This window comes from Notothenia coriiceps, unplaced genomic scaffold, assembly GCF_000735185.1.
Source record: "Notothenia coriiceps isolate Sejong01 unplaced genomic scaffold, NC01 NC01_scaffold00000339, whole genome shotgun sequence".
In the NCBI taxonomy this organism is placed as follows: Eukaryota; Metazoa; Chordata; class Actinopteri; order Perciformes; family Nototheniidae; genus Notothenia; species Notothenia coriiceps.
In genome coordinates this window covers 16,810,803-16,822,258 of record NW_011333040.1, presented here as the reverse complement: position 1 = coordinate 16,822,258, position 11,456 = coordinate 16,810,803, and the positions used below count along the sequence as shown (strand labels likewise).

The following is an 11,456-nucleotide window of genomic DNA, read 5'->3' as shown; positions in this document are numbered from 1 at the left end:
CTCATAGTTGAGGTATACCTAGGATGGAAATTACAGGCCTCTCTCATCTTTTTAAGTGGGAGAACTTGCACAATTGGTGGCTGACTAAATACTTTTTTGTCCCCACTGTATGTAGACACGTTAGTTTAGCTGCTATANTAGGCTTGGACTGTTTGGGGGGGGCACCTTACTCCGTCTTTCTGGCTGTTTGTACCTGTGTACTCTCATGTTCCGATCAACCCAGTTTCCCCAAAATCTATTTTTTGTGTCCATATATACGCCAGGATCCTGAGTCGAGGCTAATCCTGTTGCTGTGGTCGTGTGTCTTGGATCCTCTATCCTGAGCACTGGATCTGAGTCCTGGACTTCGAGTCGTGGCTGAACCTGTCTCTGCGGTCCTGCCAGACTCTCACCATACTACTTCCCTGATGGCTCCTACAAGATTGCTGACATCCTCGTGGATTCATCTTCTTATTATAGACACATGCATTTCCAAACATTTGGACTACTTCTGTTGTAAATGTATTATCTTTTCGATTTACACACGGCATCTATTGCACGTCTGTCCGTCCTGGGAGAGGGATCCCTCCTCTGTTGCTCTCCCTGAGGTTTCTCCCATTTTCCCTTTTAAACTGTGGGTTTTCTCTGGAAGTTTNGAACAGGTTTCATAATGACAGGAGGGGGGGCTGTGGCTGATTAATGTTCCAGCCCGAGGAGGAGGAGGAGGAGGAGGAGGAGGAGGAGAAATTCTATGCATACATACAGAACAAGGCTCTGTGTGACTATTTTATTAGAATTCAGGATTTGTTTACCTTTTCCATATAACGATATGAAAAAGAAGACTATAATCATCAGTGGAAAAAAGGAAAATAAAAGTAATTGTTGCCCCTCACACAAAAAAATTCAAACAACTTATTTCCTTATGGGATTTTAGACTTAATAAGATTTGTTTACATAGTTTAAGGACCGGCAGACTCACCTTGGCCGCGCCCTTCAGCTGGTACATCGATGGATCGTCTGCTGCCTTGCCCGTGGCACACTTGGTGGCACTAATGAGCTCCGCCAGCGCCTTGGCCACATCTTTGACAGCATTTATCAGAACCACCTAGAGAGAGGAAACACAGATAAAGAACAATTCATAACAACACAGCCCAGGACACAAACAGAACTCTGAAAGGAGATTGCCTTTCACGGCTCATTGTTTTCATATCTCTGATAACAGGCCCGCTGAATGAAAGAGAAACAGAGGGAAGAGAAAGAAGATCTGCTGACCTGTGTCTCAGGGTCATCAGCGCCGATACTGGCAGCTCCCAGCTTCACCACATCTGTGAGCTGGGTGATGGTTTTGGCAGACGACTTGGCGGCCTGAGCCAGCCTGTCCTGACCTGAAGCCGCGCCGGACACCAGCATCTTCGTGTCCTCCACCAGAGCCTTGGCCGTCTTCAAAATGTTTTCCCTGAGAGAGAAGAGGAGGAGGCAGGACATGAAGGAAGAGAGGAAGACAAGTGTTTTTCTTTTAGTGACTGAAGCCCTGACTTAGGCCTTTTGCTCCTGCTGAAGTACAATTGTGAATGTGCCTGAATCACAGTCATCAACATGATGGCACATCTCTTTTCATAACAAAGACATCCAAACTGGTGCAAACCCAAGGAGGATAGTGAAGTGCATGGCAAAAGTCAAGTCCATTATTTCTAGAAATTGACAAGAGAAATTGTAGGAAGCTGCTGCAGCTTCTTCTTGATTCCTGAGTGAGCTGCGTGATATCATTTGAGATAAAAAGTGATTCCCTTTCATCGTGGCCCAGCAGGGCTTCTCTATATCTTGCTTTCATGATTCTTGAGTGAGGTACAGTACAGTTTCACTAACAATTATCTGTAAGGAAGGATAGAGGTTATTTTGGTTATAGCAACATGTTATCTGCCAAGTCCTGTCTTGAATCATTAGATATGATCTCCTTGAACTACTTTTGTTACAAATTGTTATCATCCCTACTAAACTGTCAGACACTGGATTAAAGAACCTTTTACTAAATATTGGCACAACAATGTGGAAATGAATGGGATATAAAAATGCTTCAGACTTTCCTTTTTTGCACCATGGGAATCCTGATTCCAAGGGGAGTCTTTAGTCTAAGACTAAAATATGCAACACTTCCTCAATCTTTCAAACCCTGAGGGTAATTTGTAGTTCTGACTCCAGAGACCTCCGGCCCTCCGCTCACCAGATACTATGTCATTCTGTCAGTTTCAGATGAAAGATAGGCAGAGGGAAAATCCTCCACTCAAAGCTTGTACTTGTAAACTTACTGATGCCTTGAACAATTAGAGTTCGCGGGAATATCTCCGCAATGGAGCGAGCTTAAGTTTAACTTTCGATTGCATGATACAGCCCAGTGCAACACCTTCATCACACATATTTGTGGAGTTAGGTGGTCCGCGAGTGTTTCTTTATTGGTCAAGCTGTCCTTGGTATGAAAAAGTTTGAGAAACACTGGTTTAGAGAGACACATCTGGTCCTTTTGCAGCTCTAACCTGTGGTCAGCGAAGGACTCGTCATCCTCTGCATTGAGTGTGCCGGCGGAGGCGAACATGATGGTGGTGTCCAGATCGGCGATGATGCCCGACACTGCGCTGGCGGCTGTGATGCAGGCCTGGGTGCCTTTGTTTCCTGCCTGGAGGGCGGAGAGCACCAAGGACACCTGAGGACACACACAGACAACACACCCTATAATCAGACAGGTATTTTGACCTTAGGCCGAGAGCACATTTTACAAACAGTTTGGACAGCAGCTGGATCAGAGTTATTATTTTGTACACAACTATTTTGTTAAGTAGTATTTCTACCTTGTTCATTCAGAGTAGAGGTTATATTATAGGCACCACACAGCGATAGATTTGGACGAACACTTCCACTTTGCATTGTTCATGCTATGCGTCTCCTTGAAACCTGATAAATAATGCATTCAACTGAGAAAGCCGAAACATGAGCCGCGAGGGGATATACAAAAATGTGCTGTGACAGCAAAATGCCATGTTGGTGCAGAGCAATGCACAACATCCGTCACTCCGTGAAATGAGTACGTGTCAAACTGCGTTCGACTCCATTTGTTTCCTCACAGATGCCAGAGAGGAGAATTGATTAGCTTATGTTTCCGGACCTTTGCTGCTAAAAAATAAATATAAAGACATGACACTGAAACTTTTACAAGAAATAAATGGGTTAGGAGAAGGTTGACATGCTACAGAGACAACCCTGGTCTTGTCGTTTATAAAAAAAACGAAATAACTATCTAAAGAATACTGGATATTCCCCACTACAAATATCTCTAGAGGAATGTGTTTACATTCACGGGTCACATAGGTACGATGTTCCTGGACTGCTTGGGTTTGTTCGCTGCAACACTTTACCATGAATTATTAAAACAGTCCACAGAGTAATGTATTTGCCAAGGACTAAGCATCAAACAGTCAGACTTTGAAGCTAAAGCATGCCAAAAGCAAATGGATTTGTCCAAAGTGCATTAATTCAGGAGGGGTGAGCCAACGAATGATAGCACTACTAACCCTGTTATACTGTTGATACCATGACAGGACATCACTTGGTGAGAAATATTCCTTTAGTATTTCAGTAGATACAATTAAGATTAGGGAAACTTAAATAATCAATATAGGATCAAAATAAACTAATAACACATTACAACTTAGTGCATTTCTCAATAAAACTGATTTGGAGTTATATCTTTTAATGACAGGTGATACCTTCTCTGTGACTGCGCGGGCGCACTCGATGAGCTCTCGTTTGGTGAAGCCGTCGGAGGGAGTCATCTGCAGAGAACCTGCCTTCTGGATCAGGAAGATGCAGCCGTGTCCAAGCTCCTGCACTCGGTTCTTGATCTGGAAACCGATCTGAATGAAAAAAGAGAACACGGTACAATAAACAAATACTGACCATTATCTTTATGCAGATATAAGAACTTCCGTTTGTAAGAGACAAAGTAGATGAAAATGACATTTGTACTGTAAATGGTTTTACAGGAAATGTGTCTCAGATCTGGGTTTCTAAAGGAAGATAGATTTGATACTTTTTAAAGACTTTTTTAATGACTAAGAATTAAATTCAACATTAATCGTTGCTAACAGAGGGTGTATTTAACAAAAAAGTGTGTGTAGTTGGTTCTGCTATCCTGTTGTGTGTGACATAAACACGAGAGGAATTAAGTAAATTACAATACAATTATTGAAAGATTTAAATTTGTCAAATTATGTCAAAAAATACATTTATATATAATACATCCTGAGCATTTGTCAGTCCTTTAAAAAAATGATTTAAGATAGTGTAATACAAATGCAGGCCCAATCTTTAGATGAATGAATTTAATGCGGATTAAAGCTGTTTAATAGTCAGGGAGAACCCTTGCTCAAGTTTTACACGTTCTCCTCATAGTTCTTTTTACATGCATGCCAGTTTTTACTGTTAAATGGTATTATGGGGACACGCAGATGCTGCTCACCTCCTGTGGCTCAGCTGCGTAAGCGGCCAGTCGGCCCTGGACGGCCAGCTGACTGTAGTCCACGGTCACCTGAGAGGCCAGGCCCCCCAGCTCGTCTGGACATGTGACTGATTTGGTCATCTGAGGGATAAACACACACTCACAGTTTTAACAAACAAACTGAAACACACACATGATCATGTCATCACAAGTCACAGTCACATTTGCAAAACAGGCCAACAATGTCTAAACAATTATTCTGAAGGCTTACCATTTCCTGAGCAGTGACAGCAATAGCCTTCGAGTGTCTCACCATACTGGTCTGGTAATCTACGAAAGAGCCCTCGGGTTCAGGCGGTGTACCTTCATCCATCTGAGGAGAGACACACACACACAAACAACCAACAGTAAAAATTACATTACATTTTTTCATTTAATGCATGATTGGTTTGTCCTTCTCAAAAGGTACAACCATCTTCAAACATAGAACAAATACATAATTCAGCTCTGAAATTGCAGTGACGTTCAAAATCGAATCTACCCTTCAATTACAATCATTCTACCAGGTGCGCAGACAAACCAACATTAATTACATTCAAATAAACACTCAGAATGAATGATAAGCACTCATTATAAATTATCCTCCAAATCCAGTCTGTAATTACAGATTTAAAATAGCATCAGCTAGAAAAAAATATTAGATTATCAGTTTGCAGTGCACACATTAGCTTTCTAGCATTTCTGCTAAATTAGACATGATGTGTGCTTAACCCGCGGAGTGAGATATAACACCCAAGAATCTGGACTAAGCGACCAACAGTTCATCAGAAAGCCTTTAAATCACCATTGCAGAGAGTGACCATAATGTCAATGGATTATCTAAGTTGATTATCTCCTTCTTAATCAACTACTGACATGCACAGGCACAAAACAATCATCATGTAAATCCAAAATGAAACATTCCCATTCATTATTCATGACGTCCCAAACAAAGGTGATGCTGTTCCCTGGTGACACACAGCCAAGGAACTCCTACAAACCCTGCAATAAGTCTTTGTCTGTACTTAAAGGTGACCTNTCCTATCCATGTGGACATGATTTAATCAATCAATCAATGTTTATTTATATAGCCCAATATCACAAACAAACTGTGAAGTCCACTGAGACAAATGTAACATTTGTGATATTGGGCTATATAAATAAACATTGATTGATTGATTAAATCATGTCCACATGGATAGGAAACTAAACACATTTTCACACATCTTGTGTCCATATCTTTCTGTTTGGGAGGTCATGCCACAACCGTGCACGTGCATATTCGCGAGTCATGGTAAGATATCTGGATTGAGAGGTTGCTTTTTCTTTGCACAGCATGAAAGAAAGGCCAAATACTGTGATTTTAGTATTTTTAAGCAGAGTTCAATCATTTGGGGAGGCGTGTGGCGCAGTGGACTAGTGTGTTGGTGTTCGGATCAGGGCCGCAGAGGTTCAAACCCCACTGCAGTCAGCATGTCGTTGTGTCCCTGGGCAAGACACTTCACCCCAAGTTGCTCCTGTGGGGATTGCCCACAGTATTGAGTATGTAAGTCGCATTGGATAAAAGCGTCTAACAAGTAACATGTAATGTAATTATAGGGCCCTCGGAGGATGTTGAAAACATTGAAATGGCCCTTGAGAGGAAAAAGGTTCCCCGCCCCTGGTCTAGATAATGGAAGATCACCACAATCAATTTATTGTGTTTATCTGAATCATCCCATCCATAATGGAGACCCGCCCTGCTATGTGGTGGGAAAGAAACATCTACACAGAGTTGATGTTGTACTTTGACTCATTCCATTAAATATTACTTTTACTTCCATTGGATTACATCTCAGAGGAAAACCATGTGTGCCACTTCATTTAAAAGAAAAAATAGGCCTTTGTTCCTTTTCTAAAATGTCAGTGTCTGTGGGGACCTCTGTCTATATGTGTTTGTATTTCTACCAAAGACACATTTGTCCCGATTTTGAAGGCTCAAAAAGGTCAAATTATTAAATATAAAAACAGAGAGTCATTAAGCAGAACTCCTTTTCCTCTTCCATTAATCATAAACATTTTTTTTTTTTAAGCATCTGCAGGCCCCAAGGCCCTAGATTAGAGACCACTGTTCCACAATTGCTGCACTGCAGAATAGCACATATTTACTTAACACCATAGTTTGGTCGTAATACTGTAACTCTGTATATTTTGTAACTCAATTTCCCATGGGGCATCAATGATGGAAAATGAGCAACCAGTTTTCTCAACATAATTTAAACATAATTTAAGTTTTAAACTAGAATTAATTGTACTATTAGTTTATTATCATTATTGATAAATTGCCTGGTATTTATATGGTACAGATCTCTACTTTAATCCGGTTTGACAACCTTTATGTTTTTAGTTGATTGTTAAGTGTGTACCTGCTAAGGGACTGCATTTTCCTTATCTGATAAAGCGCTCTTCGGAATTCTCTGCGCATAGCCGTTCCTCCTCCTCCTCCTCCTCCTCCTCCTCCTCCTCCTCCTCCTCGGGCTGGAACATTAATCAGCCACAGCCCCCCCTCCTGTCATTATGAAACCTGTTCACATATGTTAACTGAAGACTTGGCCTCACTAATCCAATAGCTGGGAAATGTATGTTCTGAGTAACAGGAAACTGGGGTATTTGTATCCCAAGATAAATCAGCTGGATCCTTGGCTTCAACACATATTCATTGTAATTTCCATCACCGCATAATCCACCAATGACGCTGCTCTCTGCTCATTATCACCTCGAACTGTGAAAACATTTTTTTTTTTTAAAGTCAGTTTCACAGTCTGTGGCAGCTCAGTGTGACATGGAGTCGTTTCAGATGATCAACGCCTGAATCACATGCAATTTTAGCACCTGAAGTTAAAAAAAAACTTGTAAAACCATTTGAAATATTGTAGCTTTAATGTTGGGAATATGGGCTTTCCTTCATGGGGGAAGTGCGCCCCCTGTCTGTGAGTTTGATGGAGTACACCCCATAGGAATAGGCCATACTAAAACCATAGAGAAACACAATAGGGGCTCATGAAATATGACTCAATGTACAATGTGGACTTGGGGCTTCTATAAGACATTGACTTTGCCTCTGTAATTTTTTGCATATCAACATCAGTATTAATTTCGTTTTTAGGTCATTCACTCTAATGAACATAATTTGGTTGAGTTGCTCATCCTGCCACATAATCATGCTGTTTGATGTGAAGGAACAAAGATGATTTCCGTTTTTTTTATTTCCTGTGTGTTCAGGTGATGGTGACCAACGTGACATCTTTGCTGAAGACCGTGAAGGCTGTAGAGGACGAAGCCACCCGGGGCACCAGAGCACTGGAGGCCACCATCGAGTGCATCAAACAGGAACTGACGGTAAGGACACATGAAGGGCCTGTGTTTGTTAGATGTTGGACAACTGTAATGCAGTATCACCTGTATTACATATGAATGATGCCTTTGATGATTCAACATTTCATATTTTGTCTTTTTGCCTTAAGCTAAATGACATCCTCACACTTTTTATTCACCAGGTGTTTCAATCCAGAGTTGTTCCCAACAAGACGACCACACCTGAGGAGTTTATTCGCATGACTAAAGGCATCACCATGGCAACTGCTAAAGCGGTAGCTGCGGGTAACTCTGCCCGACAGGAAGACATCATCCACACCGCCAACCTCAGCCGCAAGGCCATCTCAGACATGCTCAACACCTGCAAGGTACTTCTTACCAGTAGACCTATTCATACATGATTCATGTCTTAATGTGGTTTCATTATGTCTCAAATATATATACTTTAGAGTTTAGCAGTCCTGTTGAATCTGGAGTGTTTGTGTTTCTGTCTCTCAGCAAGCGGCCTACCACCCAGAGGTCAGTGAGGAGGTGATGAACAGAGCGCTGACATACGGGTCAGAGTGTACCACCGGATACATCGACCTGCTGGAGCAAGTGCTAATGGTAGGTTATGTCATGAGTATCTTCACACAGTAAGAAAGAGATTCTCTTTTTAGCACTCACTAGTAAGAGTCAGAATATACGTGAAAATACGCATTGTAGGACATTCATCAGATACATTGCGTATTTTTATCTGATTATTACCTTTTAATGATATATTCGAACCCAAGATGCCATCGTTTAATGGGTGAAAGAATGTACATGTAATTTATCATTTTGATACATTTATTTGCCTGACATGTTTGATATATTTAGAAAGGTTGTGATTTGTTGAGTTAACATTTGATACGTTTTGGTGGTTTTGAATGATGAAAACCAACTGAGGCTCTTATAGGCTTTGAGAGGATTATTTAAATCATATACAATTCTGTTAAGGTGTAAAAAATGAATGACAAAGAAGTCCGATCACGTTCATAAATTACATTAATTATTGGAAAGTCTTCATTTCTGGCACGCAATCAATCTTTTCAAGCAGAATATTGTGTGTGTGTGTGTGTGTGTGTGTGTGTGTGTGTGTGTGTGTGTGTGTGTGTGTGTGTGTGTGTGTGTGTGTGTGTGTGTGTGTGTGTGTGTGTGTGTAGGTCCTGCAGAAGCCCACTGCAGATCAGAAGCAGCAGCTGGCGGCGTACTCTAAGCGCGTGGCAGGAGCCGTCACAGAGCTCATTCAGAGCGCCGAGGCCATGAAGGGTACGGCTCAAATACTCTGCACACACTGACTCCATTACAGTGTTTAATGTACTCAATAACTTTTGATTGACTATTGATTCACTCAAGCTCATGTGTATAATCCTCAGTAGGAGGGCTACTACATCTATGAGAGAATACATTTCCTTTACTGTATATCGGAGAAACATTCTTTAAAACAATCTTTTGGTAATATCCCTGTCCTCTTTCTCTTGCCACAGATGGAGGTAAGTTAGCATTGTTTTCTGTACTGTGACTTATTTCACCAGTTGTGAGCTGTTGGACACCTTCTCTTTTCGGCGCTAACATTGATTCATTTATTTGTTTCTTTTGAGATCCAGCTGCTATCACGCTTCTCGAGCCAGCTCCAACCATCGCGCTCCGTTTCATGCGCCATTTCATTTGAAATAACACCATCTTCATTGCAGTGAATGGCAGTTTGTGGCCTCCATCAGCTATGCATGGGATGCAGTGCGGCACTTTTCGTGTGATCACAGTGTTGTTGTTGTTGTTGTTGTTGTTGTTGATGTTGTTGTCGTCTCTGTGGCATGATCTTTTGACACACTGCTTATTTCAAATTATATTTTCAAATATACGTCTTAATTATGTGTGTGCATGCATACATCAGGTTCCGAGTGGGTGGACCCGGAGGATCCGACCGTGATCGCAGAGACGGAGCTGCTCGGAGCCGCCGCGTCCATCGAAGCGGCGGCGAAGAAGCTGGAGCAGCTGAAACCCAGAGCCAAGCCCAAGGTGCGTGACCATATTATTATAATAATAATAATAATACATGATATTTAAATAGCGCTTTTCCTGGTGCTCAAAGCACTTGTGACAGCATATGACCGATAACTCACACAGACTTTGTCAGTGTTTGGGAAGTGAAAGAGATAGCGATTTAGAGTTGTTTCAGAAAGACTTGCAGAGCAGTAGGAAACAAGATGGACGTGCATCTTCTATTGATACTAGGATGTGGGTGTTTCTCAATCTGGAGTAAAGCTGCTCCAGAGCCACTATTTCAAGCATGCTACGTCATCGAGTGCCGCCGAAGTACTGTTCCAATGTCCAGCATACTTGGAATTCTTCCGAGCCCGGCGTACTTCGTTTGGAGAAATTTCGAGGCTGCACACATGTAGACTCCGCGGTCTTAAAATACCCACAATGCTTTGCGCACGGACCAATTTCCCCAAATCTGTGGTTGAAAATGTAAGGCGGGGCCTCTCGTATGACGCACACCTGCACACTTGCTCGCCTGCGTTTTCCGAATGCCAGGGGTATTCTTGCCTCGCTTCTGAAGCAAGACGCTCGGAAGACATGTTCTACCAAGCAAGCGTACTCGAAATTGAGAAACACCCAGTAACTCTGTGTTGGAGACTTTTTCTAACTACAGAAGAAATACTTGTTATTAAATTTTTATCGCTGCTGTCCTTACAAATTTTAATGTAAATGAATAGAAAAAAGTAATTAGAGATTCATTTAGATTAAACAAATAAAAAAACACTCCATCAATCAAAGTTTCATTCAAGAGATGCATCACTAGAAAAATATAATAAAAAAATATATAAATATAATACGTGCTACTTTTGCAATGTGGCCTCATTTTGAAGAAGTTATGTATGTTGACTATATTTTCCATAAGTGAGCTATTGTAACTTCTGCCCTTGGCTAATTTGAACTGCTTAATATACTGTTTGATAGTTTCCAGTGGCTTAAGAATGACCTACAGTAGTAATAAAAAGTATCTATACAACGCATTCCCCTTACAGTAAAGGTCCCACATCTAAAGTAGTCAGTTTAACCTTGTAGCAGAGCTATGCATCATTCCCCTTTGAATGGTAATCAATGTCCTTTGCTTGTCTGTTAGGATCTATGTTGTTTTTGTGCTTTATATTTAATGTTGAGTGTTTCCACAGTAACAACATTATACTTGTCCTGACATTCACAGAAAGTTCACTGTGTCTTGTGACATCCCTTCTCTGTTACATATTATCATATCATTCTGTTTGACTTTGATTTAAGATCACACCAGAACCTTTGAAATTCTAATAACAATCACAGACACTCACCTTTTACCCATAAGTGGTTTTTCAAGCCCATCCTCAAAATTCTGACTTAAATCAGAAATCAAATACACATTAAACATGTGGCCCTAATCATTCAGTACTCATGGATGTTGTTGAATTAACCCTGTCGTTTTTACTTCCCTCATTAAACACTAATTCATCTTCAGCCATATCCCCACCCTCCATGTCCCGCCTCCCCCTCCTCCATCTGTGTCTAGTTGTAGCTGTCCCTCTGGCTCCCAGTT

At 41.3% G+C, this 11,456-nt stretch overlaps 1 protein-coding gene across 1 annotated transcript in view; it reads left to right on the top strand.

Annotated features, from left to right (window-relative positions):
• Window positions 1–11,456, top strand: part of LOC104951690 (talin-2-like) — a 56,646-nt gene that overhangs the window by 40,535 nt on the left and 4,655 nt on the right. Inside the window, exons 42-47 of the mRNA XM_010778417.1 lie at window positions 2,504–2,633; window positions 7,769–7,885; window positions 8,044–8,229; window positions 8,360–8,467; window positions 9,046–9,151; window positions 9,777–9,901. Of these exons, the coding sequence (XP_010776719.1) occupies window positions 2,504–2,633; window positions 7,769–7,885; window positions 8,044–8,229; window positions 8,360–8,467; window positions 9,046–9,151; window positions 9,777–9,901 (772 nt within the window). The remainder of the gene's footprint in view (window positions 1–2,503; window positions 2,634–7,768; window positions 7,886–8,043; window positions 8,230–8,359; window positions 8,468–9,045; window positions 9,152–9,776; window positions 9,902–11,456) is intronic.